The sequence below is a fragment of the Natator depressus genome, chromosome 11, assembly GCF_965152275.1.
Source record: "Natator depressus isolate rNatDep1 chromosome 11, rNatDep2.hap1, whole genome shotgun sequence".
Taxonomy (NCBI): domain Eukaryota; kingdom Metazoa; phylum Chordata; order Testudines; family Cheloniidae; genus Natator; species Natator depressus.
Window position 1 is genome coordinate 36080825 of NC_134244.1, and position 19438 is coordinate 36100262.

At 38.6% G+C, this 19438-nt stretch overlaps 1 protein-coding gene and 1 long non-coding RNA gene across 4 annotated transcripts in view; one reads left to right on the top strand and one right to left on the bottom strand.

The window, feature by feature from the left end:
• The window catches only part of CSRNP3 (cysteine and serine rich nuclear protein 3), an 87266-nt gene extending 76173 nt beyond the window's left edge, over positions 1–11093 (top strand). For all 3 annotated transcript variants that reach the window (XM_074967472.1, XM_074967475.1, XM_074967474.1), the window contains 2 exons: positions 8789–9085; positions 10041–11093. In XM_074967472.1, coding sequence (XP_074823573.1) covers positions 8789–9085; positions 10041–11078 — 1335 coding nt within the window. In that variant the 3' untranslated portion in view covers positions 11079–11093. The remainder of the gene's footprint in view (positions 1–8788; positions 9086–10040) is intronic.
• The window catches only part of LOC141995936 (uncharacterized), a 75226-nt gene that overhangs the window by 51998 nt on the left and 3790 nt on the right, over positions 1–19438 (bottom strand). The window lies entirely within an intron of this gene.

A 19438-nucleotide genomic window follows, 5' to 3' on the forward strand; every position in this document is an offset into this window, starting at 1 on the left:
CTCTGCATCTCTAGAAATTTTCATTAACCCTTAAACTCAAGGATATATATATTCTTCTCCAGTAAGCCCAGTTATGGACAACTCCTGTGATTTTAGGAAGGTCTGTTAGATTCCTTTGATTATGAGTGTCCCTATTTTTCAGCCATTCCCCCTCACTTTGAGTGTACTGTGCGAATAGATGCCATTAGTTCTAGCAGCCAGAATCAAAAGAAAAGAAATTCACCTGCATTATTATTTTGCCCTGTTTGCACTCTGGTGAAACCTGATGCAGAAACTAAGTTTCCTTCACCTACTTCCCTTGTGAAGAGAAGTTTTCAGCTAAGGGGACGGAGAGGAGTGTGGCATAAAGTTCAATTTTTCAGGTTTTATAGAGGCGAAGTGAATTTCACACCAAGGCCTTAAGTGTGCATCAGCCCTTGTTTGGTCCTTTGCACTGCCATGAATTTCACTCTGATAGCTTTAAAATATAGACTGTTATTTCTCCCTATACCATATTTTACTCAAATTAGCAATATTGTGACATTCACAAGAGGATTTAATGTTCCTCTAACTTCTTTCATGAAAATGTATTTTGTGACAGTTAATAGTCTCCAGCTCCCCTTTGTATTTAGCTGATAAATTGCTTATTTAGGAAGTGGTCTACGGTAACTGGGAGAAAGTGTGTCACTTTTTATTCTGTGGTTATTCTGTGCCAACTAATTCAGAGTTGCTGTCACCACGCAAAAGAAAAGATAACAATAAATTTGACTATGAACCTTGATTATTAGCAGTTGACTGTAAGTAAAGACTTGACTGTAAGTAAGAAGTCACTACCTTGCCTGAGGTATAGAACTGACTTTCGTATGTCAGACATGGGATTATATTATAAAGGCTATGATCCACATGTTGCAGATTCTGACTTGTTTGTTGACAAAAACACAATCCTGTTAGGAGCATGTGCTGGTTACCAATCACCTAGTTCAACTTCAATTTCACTTGCAAGCATTCTGAGCATATGAAAACTACGAAAATATTGGCATGGAGGCAACAGGTTACAACTCAAAGAGAGAAATCAAACTGGTATGAGCATAATCTAATGGGATGAGCACAGGACTGGGATCAGGAGACTGGGTTTAAATCATGGCACTGCCACTGCATGTGATCTTGGGCCTAATTTAAGATGTTTTCCCACCTGTAACTGAGAAGAAGTCTGGACACCATTGTAATATGGGAATGTTTAGCAGTATTAAATTAATTAGAGTCAAATCAGTGGTTTTAGGACTGATGAGAAAGCAGAGGAAAAATTAAACAGGAATAAAATCTTTTTCAGCAATTTTTCCATATACTTAACTTTTTACCTGTCACTGGCTAATTGAATTATTTATCTTTTTTTGCTAGAAAGAAACTGATTAGCATTTGATAACTGAATAAACCATGAATCATCATCAGTTCTTTGTTGGTCTTTGGAGGGTGCTAATCAAAAGTTGCCAGAAACTAACCCAGATAAGAGAGATTCATTCACCTGGGAGGAGAGATACGAAGATACAAACGTCTTCAAATCCCCCACATGACACAGGAACATGTTTGTGGCTAACGTGTTGCAGCAAAGAAACAGATTTTATTTTTATTTCTACTAAACATGAACCCAACCTACAAAATTCACCTCCAGATCCAAAGTCTCTGAATGTTCAGATCCAGGGGCCCACAGAGAATTTCTGTATTTTATCATTTCCTACTCTATTGTATTCATCTCCAAACATATACTGCTCTATCAGATACAAACGTCTAGGTAGCAGCTTGAAAATATTTCTCTTTCTGAATAAAAAACCTTATTTTTCTACTGTCATATCTTTGGACTCGGAAGAGGCAGAGGAAGAGCACCGCATTTTATATAATGGACACAGTTAATATCTGCTTGTTGTGGCTAACAAAATTAACAACGGGTTGGGGGCAAACAGAACAAAGTACAGATTTCTATCACCTCAGGTAATATAAAAATGTGTGATGTTCCCTACACCAGCATAACTTTCTTTATTAAATTTCTCCTTGTATTATTTGTATTAAACTGCTTTTAATAGCCTTTTTTTAATTGGCTGCCACGAGCAGGAACTAAGTTTTAAATCAAGAATTATATTTTAATTTCGTACAGGCAACTGAGCAACAATGCTCTGCTTGGTAAGTGGTTTCAGGGGGGAAAGGAAAGTAACTGCAATGTGTTAATGTAGAAAATTCTGTATGTGCAGGTATAGTAAGACTAGTATAGATGGGTCCATAGCTGGGCAGAGAAAACGTGCTTGCACCTCTCTAGCAAAAAATGTGTTAAAGCATAGTTCACAAGGGAAGTTTTATCTTTTGCTAGCTAGTGCGGAAAGGGCAGACATCTAGGGAAACAGAAAAAAAGAAGATTATGAAGGTTTTTCAAGAGAAGTTTTAAAGATGCCTATATATAACTGTGAAAAAGAGAACTGGAAATATCTGAGCATAAAAGATTTGAATATTATGGAAATAACAAACACGGCAGCTGAAATGCAAATCACTGGGGATTAAACTCTGAAGGTTGCAATTTGTTTATAAAAGTCAAAATACATTGGAAAGAGGAAGAAATAGTGTGTCGTAAGGGAAGTTCTAGAAATGGCACTCTAACTTTGTAAGAAGCACAGATAGTGATGAAATATTAACAGAGGACATACTACTGTACACTAAAGAAATATCTTCTTGTTAGTATATTAGTAAGTATGCCCACCTGCCAGTCAGGTATCGGGAGTCAGCTCCTTGATTGGGGCAGGGAGTTTGAGTTTGCAAGGAAATGGATGAATGATCTGTCAGGTCTTTTCTATCTTTAACATCTATTATTGTTACTACTCAAGACTGGAGGCCACAAAGACAGTAAACTTTTGATAGGAATTCACTCTCTAGACCATTTGAACAATGGCATGAAATGACAGCTATAATCCAGAAGGTTGTGCAAAAGGCAAACTGTTAACAAAAGTGGGAGACTTAAGGTACCTAAGACAAAGCAGAGCATATAGTAAATAAATGCAGCAGTAGTTATATGGATATGATACAGGACTGCTTCCTTATACAGTATGTAAAAGAAGATACAACTAGAAAGAGAGTAACAGCGATGTCAGGATTAAGTAGTGGAGAAGGGGGAGTATCTCAGCAACAATGGTAATATTACCATATATAAACATAAAAAACCATAACAGAATTGGAAGCACATGCACTGACTGTGAATTTAAGTGTTCAACAAAAATTCAAAAGTGATAGCAGAAAAGGATGAAGAATATCTGTTGTTATAATGAAAGTGCAGGGCATGTATTTGAATATATATTTCCTTATGGATAGGAAAATATTCAGATAAACTCACTGGGTACCAGATCTTGAGGTCCTTATGCTGATTTTACTCAATCCTTACTCAAGCGTGCTCCCGTGGGAGTACAGAATAAGCTAACATGGACAAGGTTTGAGATTTAGTCTGAGTAAAATTGGAATGGGAACGTCAGGATTTGGCCCTGAGTTTGTTTATTGATGCCTCAAATTGTGACATCGGAGATCTGAAATAATAAATCCAAACAAAAGGTGCTGTATTGGTGAATGTGTGATCAAAGTTGTTTCCTTTACATTCACTGTTTTTTTTTTTTTTTTGAAAAATACAGCAGTGTGTAAATGTGACATTAAGTGAGTAATTAAACCTACAGAAGTCACAAATTCAGAGGTATGGGCCCTGATCTTCTGCGAGTGTAAATCAACACACCTTCATTGAAATCATTGTGCTTAGGAAAGATAAAGACTGGGAATATATGCATTTGGTTTTCCACTTAAACAAAATGTTTTTTGATAACAACAGCAAAGGAAGCCTCACTTGACAAAACACATTTATATTACTGCACTTGCTGGAAATGTTTATGCTTTGTTTGTAAAAATATATTGAATATCTCAGTAGTATACCACAGTGTTCAATTTGTTTAGCTTGAAATTGGAAGGAATGTACAATTTGTGGGATCCAGATGTGCCCTCCTTGGGGAAATGTTTTTAAATACTTGCCATTTGGTCCACTCTCAAGTCAAATAGTTTTCTCTTCAGAAGTATTTTTATGAGCCCCAGAAATGTACTCTCTGGTAATGATAACTAAGCAGTGAGCTCCATCATAGACAGGGAAATTAGTCCAACCCTACCTTCAAACTGGGAAGCCAGCCATATGTTAGAGCAGTCTAAAGCGCTGGGCTGGTCCTTGGATCCTGGGAATGTTAAGGTGAATTAAAGCCACCTTTTCCCTTACAATCCCAGTCGTTCACCTAGGCAGCTTGGCTGGAACAGCGAATCTGGCCCAGTGCTCTCACTTGAGGCGCACTTACTCAAATGTGTTGGTGTTGCTGGGTTGGGGTGTTATAAATTTAAGACAATGAGTGCTAGTATATGAAAAGGCGACATTTGGATGCTTGTGTTAAGTCCTGCCAGATATCTTATTCTAAAATGATGTATTAATGAGAGGAAGAAGATACATTAGAAAGTAACAGAATATCATCAAGAACTCTTGAGGTTCTTAATAATACTTCTCCATCCGAAAGGATATAGCATGGTTTCTCGAGTCTTTGTATAACTGAGTTCTCAGAGGCATATATAATTCAGAAAAGAGTAGAAATTTAATATATTTATCCCTGAACCTTACACCATTGACCTTGAATGTATACAATTGCATCCAAAGGGCAGCTATTCTCAAAAGGCCAAACACTGAAGTTCTTACTCAGCCTTTACTAATGTAAAACTATCACTGAAGTCAATGGTATCTTTGCCTAAGCAAGGACTTCAAGGTATCTGTGGCCAAAGATACTCCTGGACTCCACTACTGTCACTTTATCTTTTCTTCTGCAAATTGCTCAGTCAAAAGATTACTTCCATGTCCTCCATCATCTGCCAGTCCAGCCCTGAAAAACACATACAGCCAGAACCTAACACTTAGCACCCTGTTGTAGCAAGAGGAAGAAAACATTATGAAAACATTAATACAAGTTTGTTTGTTTGTTTGTTTGTTTGTAGAGAGGGGCATGAACTTTGGGGAGAGAAAATTGGTAAGGGATCCCCAAGCTCAAGAAGTTCAAAGCACATGGAAGTTTGTAATACAATATGAGAGGGTATAGCCAACACGGTTTCTGCAAGGGAAAATTTGTCTCTCACCAATCTCTTACAGTTCTTTGACAAAGAAGAACTGTTTGACATAGTTTCTTTAGGTTTCCAGGGGGGCTTTGACAAGTTTGTGCAGAAGAGGCTACTAAAAAGGTTAAGTAATCACAGGATGAGAGGCAAAGTATTAACATGGATCAAAACTAACTAGGAGACAGAAAACAAAGAGTAGGTTTAAATAGTTAAATTTCATTATGGTAAAAGGTTACCAGCAGGAAGCCTTGAGGTTCTGACTAGTCTTGTGTTGTTTAATATAGTCATTAATAATCTCAAAAGGGGATGAGTGGTGACATAACAAAATTTGCAGAAGACACAAAGTTTAATTAGGCTAGTCAAGACCAGAGAGTACTGTGAGGAATTTAAATCAGGGAGACCAAAATAGTCTCGGTTAATGGGCAGTTTGGTAGCAACAATGAATTTTGAAACTACTTGTACTCCTAGTAATGTTTTAAATTAACTGTATCAGCTCAGGAAAGGGACCTGGCTGTCACTGTAGACAGCTCAATGAAAACCTCTGCTTAATGTGCAGCTGCAATCAAAAGAGGAAACAAGAAGTTGGGATGCATAAGGAATGGGATGGTGAATAATATGGAAAATATAATGCCATTATATAAATCCATAGTATATCCAGATCTAGAATATTGTGTGCAGTACTGGTCATCCCCTCTCAAAAAGGATATTGTAGAATTAGAGGGGGCTCTGAGAAGGGCAGCAAAAATTATTGAGAAAGATTGAAAAGATTGGGATTGTTTGTTTTAGAAAGGAGATAAATAAAATGGGACTTGATAAAGTATATAAAATAATGAATGGTAATGAGAAGGAAGATCAGGAAATTCTGTCCTTCCTGTTTCATATCAACAAAAGAGCATACAATGAAATTAAAAGATGGCAAATTCAAAATTGATTAAATGCTTTTTCACACAAAGTGTAATTAGATTGTGGAACTCACTGCCACAGGAAGTCATTGAGGTTTAGTTCTTAACAAGATTCAAAAAGGGATTGGACATTTATATGGTTAATAAGACTATCCAGAGCTGTTATAATTAATGATGATAAATTTTTTGGAAAGGATTTTAAATCTCATGCTTCAGAATTTAACCAATTTCTAACTATTATAGATCAGGACCAAATGACAGGGGCTGATCACTGCACATCTGTATATTCCAGGATTCTTGCGCCTTCTTCTAAATTATCTGGTACTGGCTACTGCTAGAGGCAGCATACTGGATTAGATGGACCTCTGGTCTGATCTAGTACAGTAATTCCTGGGTTCCTATACAGCAATCTCTGTGTTCCTAAATGTAAAGCACAGTACTATATGCTTTGACCTTTCTCTGATTCCACGTTGTGACGGGATCCCCCCAAGGTGCAACCTGGAACTGTGGAAATAACTGTGCCCCCTTAACTCTCTCCAGCCTGGGCTGTCTCTCACAATGCCTTGCTAGTGACCAGCAGCAAACCCCTCCAGGCACTGTTCTCGCTCAGAACAACAGCATGTGGAGCCCCACACCCAGAGCCACTCATGAATCACACAGAGAAAGGCACCAGAGCCAAATCCCCGCCCCCCCCCCAGCTCTGTACCTCAGGAATATACTGCCTTGCACTGCTCAAGATGGGCAGTGCAAATTTATTAATTGGTTCACCACTTCAACAATGGAAAGTGGATATACACCAGCCTTTGCAAAACCTGAACAGATTTGTCCCAAACTTCATACAAACTCACTGGTAAAGATAAACAATTAAACAAATTATTTTAATCCGGCCCTCAAGCTCCCGCTGGGGAGCAGGGTCTGGGGCTTTCCCTTGCAGCCTGCACCCTAACCCCCTGCCCCAGCCCTGATCCCCCTCTGAACCCCTTGGTCCAGCCCAGAGCACCCTCCTACACCCCAAACTCATCCCTGCCCCACCCTGGAGCCCCATCCCACACTCTGAACTCCTCATTTCTGGCCCCACTCCAGACCCCTCACCCCCAACCAGAGCCCGCACCCCAAACCCAATTGTGTGAGCATTCATGGCCCACCATACAATTTCTATTCCCATATGTGGCCTTCGGGCCAAAAACTTTACCACCCCTGATCTAGATTAAGCAGTTTTTCTCACCCCACTGGATATTGCCATCTTTAATATGCAGGTTTGTTCCTTAAACCTGGGCCAATCTCCTCTGTTGGAGTTGTGTCTTCTTCTCAGTGTCTTAGGACATGGCTACACTGGAAACTTCAAAGCGCTGTCACGGGAACATTCCCGCAGCAGCGCTTTGAAGTGTGAGGTCTCCCAGTGCTCCTGGTAATCCACCTCCATGAGGGGATTAGCTCCGAGTGCTGGGACCATGGCTCCCAGTGCTCGGGGCCTGTCTACACTAGCGCTTTAAAGCGCTCAGACTTGCTGCGCTCAGGGGGGTGATTTTTCACACCCCTGAGCCAGCAAGTTACAGCGCTATAAAATTTAAGTGTAGACAAGCCCTAAGTTGCTTGTAGCGTAGGTGGGGCCAGGAGAAAGGCCCAGCATATGGCCTTTGTGTCTGTTTTATACCCTCAGTCAATGTGCTTGGAAAACACAAGTCCAGGCATGTCTGGGTGCATTGCTGAGTCTCCAGGCAAGGTTGAGCAATTGCCCTGGGGTGGCCTCATGCAGGTGAGTCATTGCATTGTAACTCCCTTGCTGGACAATGGTTGTTGATAGGTTGTTTGATACCCTGCCTGGGTGTTGGTTTCCTTCCTTGCTGTTGCCTCTGGAGAGCTAATATCTGGCTGATTCCCCAACATACAGCATGTTTTAGTGACAGCCATACAACACAATTCTCATAACTTCATATGCATTAATGATACATATATATGGAGAGACAAATGACTTTCAGCTGGTCATAACCTTTCCCCTGATACCTTACAAGGCATGCTTTATATGTAAGATCACGATTATATAAAAATGAGGAATATGGGGGTTACAGGACGCTTCCCCAAGGTATAGAATGTCACACACATACTTTGCATCCAAATTCTAACTCTGGTAATGTTTTCCTTGGGTACTTGTGTCTCAAATGACAACAACACAGTGCATAGTAGTATTTTTCTGGTGTGTTTCTCCATTTTTTCTCCACTGATGGAGTAATTATTACTCCTGCAAAGACAGTTTAGTTTGTGAATAGCTGTCATGATTTCAGCCATGATTGTATTGTCTATACACAAAAGGGCATATTGATCCTAACACTAATGTTTCCTGTTGGTTATAGTTAATCCTTGTCCAGCACTTTGCTGTCACCAGGAAGCACTGATGAATAATTTTAAAATATCAACTCCTAGCAATATGGGGGATAATATTATTAATGTTTTTTCTTCCATATTCTGCAACTATTGGTGAAAATCTGAATTCTCAATTATTTATTTTTATTTCCATGACTATTCTGAAAGGAATGACATCTGAAATAAATTAGTCTCTTCAGAAGAAAATTATTAAGAATCCTTGACTCACTGAATATCAGTTTTACGGAACCATGTATAACACTCTATATTCTTAGTGTTCTTATAATTCACATGCAAACAAATAAATTATAACGAGTATGTTCTCACTAAAAGTTTTCGTTTCAGGAAGTGTATAGTCTTAATACTGTGTCAACTGCTCTGTATCACAGATGACAAAGAATGGTACAGTGGAATCGGAAGAGGCTGATACTCTGACGCTGGATGACATTTCTGATGATGATATTGATTTAGACAACACAGAAGTAGATGAATACTTCTTTCTACAACCCCTACCAACAAAAAAACGTAGGGCACTGCTACGAGCCTCTGGAGTGAAAAAGATCGATGTGGAAGAAAAACATGAGCTGCGGGCTATCCGCCTGTCCAGGGAGGATTGTGGCTGTGACTGCCGAGTGTTCTGTGATCCAGAAACTTGTACTTGCAGCCTTGCAGGCATAAAATGCCAGGTAAAAATCTATATTACAGACACTCCTTACTAGCAGGGCATAAACAATCCAAAACAGAGGTATTATGGGTAATGAATTACTAAGTGCTGAAATTTGTGGGTCTCAAAACCAATAAAACGTAATTTATGGTTTTTATTGTGATTAGTTTGAAGACATGCAGTAACTGGCATTTTTCCCTGTGAATACAAATGCTCAGCTCCTCATATTCTTCTATGGGCCTTTAAACAAACATTCTACAGAGGAGTGACTAACTTATATGACTGCTGATTTCATGAGATTAATTTTTATTTTAGAAATACTGTACATCTTTTCCCCTGAGTGTAACTCTGCAGTTACTTCATTTGTATGTTTCCTACTTTATAATCACAAGCAGTTTTGAATCAAATATTAAAATCCAAACTCCTTTTGTCCCAGTTTCTGTTTCTAACTTCTGTGGTCATTTCTCCCCTTAGTTATTGTTTTGTCAAGCTGTCTATATTTCATTCAAAAAAACACACACCTTTCTTCACAAGCCATTTCCTCCTAATCAGTAATAATTTTGGTTTCTTTCATCTGATTTCCATTCAGTTTATCAGCTTCTTTCTGGTAATGAGGGCCCCAGGAATGAACACAGTGTTTCAGGTGTGGTTATAGCAGAGCCATAGAAAGATAAATCATTTATCCCTTGATCCACATTGTGATGTATCAAACTTAAAACTGTATTGTCTTTTTTTTCTGCTATACTGCATTGTAAATCCATGTCTAACGTTCTGTTTTTTTATGATATTATTGCTTTCCAGGGTTCTCCCTCTCAGTGAATATCTGTGCTTTTGGTTATTTTTCCTTATCTATTGTACTGTGCACTTTCCCCAAATGAATCTCATTTTGTTATTTTATTCATCTAGTCTCTCTCTAGTGTCTGTTGCATCATTGATTTTATTGTACATATGGTTAACCTGTATTCTCTTTTTAAAAGGTGGATCGTATGTCTTTTCCATGTGGTTGCACTAAAGAAGGGTGCAGCAATACAGCAGGTAGAATTGAATTTAACCCCATCCGTGTACGGACTCACTTTTTGCATACAATAATGAAGCTTGAATTGGAGAAAAATACAGAGCAGCAGGTTCCTGCACTAAATGGTTGCCACAGTGAGGTAAGTGCTCACACTAGTTCTCTGAGTACAGCACCCCACCCGGTAGAATATTCACTTGCAGAGAATTTTGAGATTGAAACTGACTCTCAGGCTGCAGTGATGCACCTGCAGTCTGCTGAAGATTTGGATTGTCCTGGGGAAGAGGAAGAGGAGGAAGAAGATGGAAGTAGCTTTTGTAGTGGAGTTACAGATTCTAGTACACAAAGTTTAGCACCCAGTGAATCTGATGATGATGATGATGAAGAGGAGGAGGAGGAGGAGGAAGAAAAAGCAGATGATTTTGTGGAAGGCATGGGATCCCATGCCGATGTAGTGCCTCTTCCTTCTGTCCTTTGCTATTCTGATGGCACTGCAGTACGTGAAAGCCACTCTAAAAATGCTTCATACTACACTAACTCTACAACTCTGTATTACCAAATAGAGAACCATGCCCCTGGCAGTAATAACCAGATCACTGAGACCTATTCAGAAAGGGACACTGTTAAAAATGGTAGTCTTTCTCTGGTGCCTTACAATATGACTTCAGAGCAGTTTGTTGACTACACACGGCAATCAGAGGAAAGTTACAGCAGCTCTCATTACCCTTCTGCAAACCCCTCTGTGATAGTCTGCTGTTCCTCTTCAGAAAGTGATAACAGTGTTCCATGTAATAGTTTATACACTGAACATAGGCCAAGCCACCCTCATGTGGAATTTCACTCATACTTGAAAAGTAACTCTCAAGATGGATTTGTTTCAGCTTTGAATGGTGACAGTCACATACCAGAGCAAGCTGCTGAGAATTCTATAAGCCTTTCAGAAAAGAGCAGACTGCATGAAGAGTGTATCAAATCATCTGTAGTGGAAACAGTCCCTGTTTAATTTATTAAGATATTCTAGGACTGAATCCATTTATTTAAATGCACTCCAATTGGATTTCCTAGAATCATAATTTTTTAAGCTGTGGACTAAGAAAACTTGGACTATGGTTAATATTCCAGACACATTTTGGTTTTTTTCTTTCAAGCTACATGGCTGTGGCATTGCACAAAAACAGTTCGTGTAAAGATTAAAAACAGAAATCAAACTGTCTTTTGATAGAAAATGTATAAATTAAAAATATATACATATTTCAAAGTAGCCTACCTGTCAAACTATGTGAAACCTGCCAAGCTATCTGAATCAAAGCTTCATGTTTTTGATTGTTGGGCCTGTGCAAGATTGTTAAATCGATACTTTGAAATAATCATGTTTAGAGTCCTAAATTTTCAACATATCTGAAAAAGATAGTGACTTTTTATGTAAAAGTAATTAATGTATGAAAAAGGTTTAAGTGTTCTGTACTGTATTTTATTTATGGTAGTTTAGTACTCATGTTTTGATAAAGATGAACAGCATGTTCATTTGAGTTGAAGATCCATAGCTAGCTCTGCAGAGCATGCCCACGTAAATTTTCATCTGGTGTACCATATACATTTTTTATAACTACTCCTAGCAACTGATCTTAAAATACATTAGGTCTGTTTTTACTGTTTTTGACAGACAAATCTATGAGTAAGGGGGCATTTATATTTTGTATAAAGGTGAAAAGTAGGACAATCCTCCATTAATGTCTGATTCAATGACAAGCCACAGTTAACTTCCCCTGGAGAAAATTGATGTTGTGTATAAGGACAAAGCAGTAGTTTATAAACTTGCACAGCACCTTTTAGCCCTACAAATATTCAGCTTACTAATGCACTTTAGTGCCATTTTGCAGTACCTTATTAATTGTGGGAACTGTGAACCATTTTGGAGATATGCCATAGCTCCAGATTGTGAGATCTATATAATAGGCATCTTAAAATTCAGTGTAATAAAACTGATACAAGTTTTCCCAAGCCAGTATATGAATGCTTAAATAAGTAATTAGTAAGAGCAAAGAGTCATTCTGTTAGGAGGTTAAAGCAAGCATGGAAAACAGTTTTAAGTTTTTCTAGATATTTCTACCTATTTAGCAATCTTTACAAATTAAGAGCCTGATCCAAAGCCCATTGAAGCCATTCAGTGGGCTTTTGATCAAACCCTAAATGTACAAAGTCACTTAATTACTCTGATAATAACAGTATTGGGTACCAGAATCTGTATATTCAACAAGGACACGAGTGTCAGAAGTTTTATACTTGTGAAAATTTGTAGGCAAATTCTAATGCATTACATACATCATTCATTATTACCTGGTTTTCATTTTACTTTTTAAAAGGGACAATGAGAATTACAACACATTCTGCATCCCAACCCTTAAATTATCTGGACTTGGTTTTTCTAGAGAAGAACTTCTTCTAGGAGTTCATTTTCTACACATTTATTAGATATACCTAGCTGTACATTGCCTTATTTTAAAATGCAATAGGACACTTCTTAACCTGTTTTGATATTTTTGTCCTTCTACTGATATTGAAGTATCATTGTATAGGTGTTAGTTTGAAATGATTGTCTTTTTTGTCAAATTACAGCGTCTGCTGCTTAATTTTTATCTCTGTCAAATTTAGTTGTTTTAGGGATACAGATGTAAGCATATTGTAGATTTCAACTCTGTACCAGTTACTCTTCCGTTGAGTCACTTTTTATAAAGTCAGCTACAATATTCCAGGTAGAAAAACTACCATGCTAAAAAGATGTTCTCTGAAAAAGAAGTTGTGACTTAATGGCTCTTTTATGAAACCACTGCACACCATTTTCAAGTCAGTTGTTTTACACTAAATTGGCAAAATATTTTTATATTTTCCACATAACATGAGCTGTTTTGTTTATTTGTTCCCACATTGATTCATGAATGCCTTCATTGGGATTCCTTTGAGATAAAAGTTCTGGTTCAATAAGAATTGCATACTTCATTTGCATGGCATTCCTATCTCCTGGGAAAGTGCAGCCCACTTTGACTTGCTGTCTAAAGTAGCCATTCTAGCAATTCATCTGGCCCTTGTTTGCCGTAGAAACTTCTTTTCTTTCCCCAAAGGGTGTGCAGTCAGTTAAGACAGGTGTTCTTTGCTTTTACACAGCAAATAGTATTCTTTATTTTTAAAGAGAAACAGATTAGAAACATTTGATAAAAAGAAGTATGCAGGTTACTGATAATATTGTCTTGATAACAGAGCTCTCTTAATTTACAGAGCCCCTGCAACAAATCACTGGGCACATGTGTACACATCACGGAAACCTGGCACACACCACACCAGCACTAAAAGCACAAACCTCTAGCTAACGGAGTAGCTGTGAGTGAGTAGCAGGTTCTTAACTTCAGTGTGGATTGGCCACTAGAGGGAGACATAATTATGCACATTTAACCAATGTATTAAGTTCAGGTGAAAATAAGATTTTTACTTTTTCATTATTTGCCCTGCTATGGCGCAATAAGAAATTATTTTCTTAGTCTCTAACTTTCCACATGAAGAACATCTTCAGTGACATTAGAAAGAAAAACACTCAGAAAAATAAGTAACTATGTAAAACACATCTCAGCTAGCTTTAAAATAATGAGATGGCTCTTATTATTCTTGTTTAACATTTATATTGCAATAGAGCTCAGAGAATCTGATCGAAATTGGGGCCCCTTTGTGGTAGGTGCTGTATTACCATATCTAGGTACTGTGTCCTGCTGTTGCTGCCTGCAAGAGCTTACGGTCTCAGTAGGGATGGGGTCAGGGAGGTGATTAAATAACATTTTGCTATGATGTTTTCCACAACTAAAGTGGGAACAGTTATGAGGAATCAGAGGATATGGTATCTGGAGTTAAGGTAATAATGGCAGTTTTTAACTTCCTTTAATTGTACCAGATCATGCTATTTTGCAAATACCAGCATACTCCTTTGGTCATTCTCTCTCAGGCCTAACACTTCTTTCCCCAGAGTTTGCTCTCATGATTTTACCAACATGCACATACCAAAAAGATCTTGCTTGCTTCTTGCTCAGAGTAAGGTCCAAAGTCAAGGCCCTGTCTATACTGGAAAGGGCTTGCCAATATAGCTACACCAGTAGAGGTATACCATCAAACCCCCCCCTATGTAGAGATGCAGTTCATACAGGCAAAATAATTATTTTGCTAGTATGGCTTAAACCAGTTCCCTGAACAAACTAAGCTAGACCAAAAAAAGTACTTTTTTGCTGGTATAACTGTGTTGACAGCAAGGCTTTTCTGGCATAGCTCTGTCAGTCAGGGGTAGGAAAAAAATCAACCCCCATCTAGCTGGGCTGGCAAAACTTTTTAAGTGTAGACCAGGCCTTAGAAGTCAGAGATGAGTCAAGCTTACTTCCACTTTGCTATCCTTTAATGTTTGAATTTGGAAGAAAAGATGCCATTGGCTTAAGGCAATGCTTTTCAACCTGTGGTCCGTGGACCCCTGGGGGTTCACAAACTCTCTCTTAAGATTTCGAAAGGGGTCCGCACATCCATTTGAAATTTTTTAGGGGTCTGCAAATGAAAAAAGGTTGAAAACCACTGACTTAAGGAAAAGCTCTGTTTAATGGTTTGGTAAACCTTGAGATTTGTGAGTGCTTTTCAATCTCCTTCCCTTGGCCAACCTATAGTGCCCTACTGCTCAGTTAATTAAGTAATATATTTCCTGTGTTGGTTGCTAATACTTTCACTTTTGTGAACCTTATTTCTATGTGCTAAAAGGGTTATATTGTTAAATTACAAATAGCCACGCGTGTCTTCTGTACAGATTTGGCACGTCATTTGTTGCCACATTTATTTTAATGATTGGTCTCCGTTCCTTATTTGTGTTTAAAAAGCTTTACATCCATGAGATACTTGATGTCTGGTAATGGTCATTGACGAGAAGCAGGATAGTTTTGAAAGTCATTCTGTAAACTGAGACAAGGTGGGTGAGGTATTGGTATTTATTGGACCAACTTCTGTTGGTGAAACAGACAAGCTTTTGAGCTACAGAGAGCTCTTCTTCAGGTCCTGAAGAAATGTCCTCAAGAAGAGCTCTGTATAGCTCAAAGCTTGTCCATTTCATCAAGAAAGTTGATGAAAGTTTCATCAATAAAACATATTGCCTCTGTCACCTTGTCTCAGCAATATCCTGGGACCAGCACAACAACACTACAAACAGTCTGTAAGCTGGTAGGCAATTCTTTCTTTGGAAATGTGTTCCTAGTACTCTTTTTCCCCGAATAATGTATGTACTTGTAACCCTAAAACATTTTCTTCTGGTACAACATAAAAGAATTTGCACACTGAAGATTAGTAAAAACAGCACACAACTGACTGCATTTTTTCCTAATGAAGTAAATCTTGCCCCTCTTGGACGATATAACCAACTAGCTTGCATATTAAGCTTTAACTAAAGTTAAATATGAAGCTAGAAATTTTCTGGCAAAATTATGGCAATTGTAGTTGTTTCCAAGGACCTATAACTCATGCCAGATGGAACATTCACTTAAAAAGAGAATTGGCCATGAAAAAAATGCAACAATTATCTAAAATTTTATTATTGTTTTTCAGAAAAAAATTCTGATTGAGTGCATGCCAAACAGATGAGTAAATTTTGATTTAAAACTATTGATAAAGACGGTCATTTAAAATTGTACAGATTACTAATTCTTTGTTTAGTTTTAACAACAATAGTTCCATTTTGTACCTTTGCATTTGCCTTGGGTCAGGTTCTGATCAAATTCTGATCAGTTATCAACAAACAGCACTCACACCTGCAAAGCCTATTGCTCAAAGAAACCTGTTATTAATAGTTATATTTGGTTCAGTCCTCCCATTGGTTTTTTTAAAGAGCTCTGAGTTTCTTTAAAATGTCATACTAGTTGTAATAACATTATACAAAATGTCCAGTATTCATGGTTTTGTTACTCACTGGAATGCTGACAGATTGGGGGACAAATGCCCAATTTAATTTTGTGTAGCCTGCATCACCACATGTCTTGAGAAACTCATTCCCGCAACAGTGACCACTCATCTGGGAGCAGACTCTTCAATAAACCAAACCTGGTTGTTACAGGTTACATACAAACCTCAGCAAGACAGAGAATTTATTTTGCCATGGTTTTTAATATTTAAAGTTGTGTTTGGCATTGTGGGAGGCAGCGTTGCCTAGTGGAGCACTGGACTGGGATTTAGGCGACTTAGGTTCTATTCCTAGCTCTGCCAGTGGCCTGCTTTGTGACTTTGGAAAGTTACATTACCTCTTTGTGTCTCAGTTTCCCCATCTGTAAAATGGGGATGATGATACTGAGTCTTGACTCTGCTCCCCCTCCCCAATACGCTACCCAGCATACCTGAGCCAGGGCAGAGGGGGAAGTCATCTGCTACAGGTATGGATCACTAGCAGATTCCTGCCCCCTGGAGCAAGGGAGGAACCAGCCAGGGCAAGAATTATGTCTCTGGCTCAATTCTTTCCCCGGACTGCTCTGGGGCAGTGCAGCTGTGCACCACCCCTTACTCAGAGCTAGAAGGAAAGAGAAAAGGAGTACTTGTGGCACCTTAGAGACTAACCAATTTATTTGAGCATAAGCTTTCGTGAGCTACAGCTCACTTCATCGGATGCATACTGTGGAAAGTATAGAAGATCTTATTATATACACACAAAAAGCATGAAAAAATACCTCCTCCCACCCCACTCTCCTGCTGGTAATAGCTTATCTAAAGTGATCACTCTCCTTACAATGTGTATGATAATCAAGTTGGGCCATTTCCAGCACATTTCCACATTGTAAGGAGAGTGATCACTTTAGATAAGCTATTACCAGCAGGAGAGTGGGGTGGGAGGAGGTATTTTTTCATGCTTTTTGTGTGTATATAATAAGATCTTCTATACTTTCCACAGTATGCATCCGATGAAGTGAGCAGTAGCTCACGAAAGCTTATGCTCAAATAAATTGGTTAGTCTCTAAGGTGCCACAAGTACTCCTTTTTGCGAATATAGACTAACACGGCTGTTATTCTGAAACCTGTCAGAAGGAAAGAGACTATCTGGCCCATTGTAGTGTTTTAAGAGGATCTGCTGATAAAGGATTAGCCTGGTGGGTTAATGATAGTGCTCTACATTGTAGCCTGGCGACCTGGGCTTGATTATTGCTCTGTTTCATTTCCTGAATCATTCAGGGCTGAAGGCTGTGTACCATGGGGATAATAAAAAAGGCAAATCCTCAGGTCTTAGTCAGGGATGTACAGCTCCCCTGGTGGGGCCAAAGAGTAAATATAGCCTTTATTGTGCTTACAAATCATTTGATGTAAAATATTAAAAGTAATAAATGGTAGAATTAACTCAGATGATAATATATTCTATAGAATTTATTTCTAAAATATAAAGTCTGAGCAGTATTTTTTTAAAATTAATAGTAGAAAACTACTGTTATTTTCAGAAAATAAAACAGATGTAAGCAAAGAGCCCAGTTCCTTAACATGTTCCATAATGAGAAATCTCAAAATTTGCTTCTTAAAAAAAAAAGTTTCCAACATTCTTTTTAAAAAAATGCACTTTGTTTAATTTTGCTGTTCTCAGTGATCACTTGACATGCTAATAATTCTCTTTTTTTCTCCAAGAAAAGGTATGCAATCCAAAGCAAGAAAGCTGTGATGTAAGAAACAAGTTTTCTTGATTAGTTAAGAAAATAGAGTATATAAAGTACAAGAGCTCTCCGGGGTCTTCAAGTATTTTTTTTCCTAGAATCTCAAGGCAACTTCCAACTTAACTTGGTATTGATGTGCCACAGGTAGCATTGTTATCTGGGGAGAAGGGTTTTAAATTCCTTTCATGAGAGCTGCCTCAGTTCCCTGTCTCCCAAGCAACCTACATTATGGCATTTACTATAGACATCTCCGGTTCACCTGACACACGTTTTGAAGAATTTAGTGTTTGGTAGCTTTGCTCTGTTTGTATCTTCCCTGAAAAAGTTTTGCTTTGAGATGAGGCTTTACATTAAGGAAGAGCTAAAATGTGGGTCTAAAATGAGGTATGTCTCTCTGAAAAGGGAAGGTTGAAAGGCATATTGAGTGTCAGTGTTCTGGAGGACCCAAGGTTGGCAGATGGTGCATCAGGGTGCACAGTAGCACAGAGGGGACACTGTTGTTTGGTCATGGAGGCTAAAGAGCCACACCCAGGGAGCTTTACAGCTTGGCTTCTCAGATGGGAAGTCTCCAGTTTCTCAAGTAGGCCCAGAGAAAATGAATGAGGCAAATGTATTATTTATTTGTTTAATTATTTTCACTTAGGCCTCAGCAGTGACTGAGTCTGTCAGACTGTTCATATTGAAGAATGTTCAACAGATGCTTTTGTTGAGCCTCAAGTGGTAACAAGTCCACAAGAAAATGAAAAGAACATGTTGTGTTGTGTTTAATATATGTACTTCCTTTCCCCCCCCTTCCCCACTCCTCTATAAAAGGTTTCCACAGCAGCCCAAGGAAAGCCTAAATAGTTTTCTATACTGTCTGGAGGAATAATGGAAAATATATTGACAAACATGGCTCCAGTTTTAACCGTGCACCCAGTTAATGCATCTGCGCTGACATGGATTTTTTTGGAAGGAGGCCTTCATTATCTTGATGGCAAAGGAAAAGTTTCATAAAAAGGACAAAAACTGAGGTAAAGAGGGGCCCAGAGCAGGCACCATAAGTCTGTCTTCACTAGAAATTAAGTTGTGTTAGAACATGACATGAGTTGTGTTAACTAACGTTAAACACAACTTTGCAGCAAGTATATACAGGAAAAAGACATGTTTAACATCCTGTCAGCTGGTCATGAGCAAACATCACTGAAACCATAGGTTTAATCACAACCAGCAGATACAGTGTGAAACACAGCTTGTCCCTGCCTACCCTGACTGCAAAGTCATGTTTTAGATTGAGTTAGTTAACACAGCTCCTCAGGATCCTGTTCTAACATGTCCTAATTTTCAGGTAACAACACACTGTAAGAGTATGGAAGAAATATAGGGCCTCCTGAATAGTGACTTAGGTTGGGAGCCTAAAGGAGTTAGGCATTCAACTCCCAGTAAGAGTCAATGCTAGCTGGACATCTAACTCCCTTAGGCTCCTATGATCCTTATTTTTTTCTGGATTACTGACATGGGCCTACAGTTTTGTTTTGGATTATGGGTGAAAGCCAGCCCTTTTGGTATGCTTGGGGTTTACTGTGAAACCACCCACCGACAAGTGAGTCTTAGCTATGCAGGCTAAACCTGGCATTTCAGGCTTCTCAACAGGGTTATATTTTTGTGTGCACTGCCAGCTGCTCTTCTTAAACAA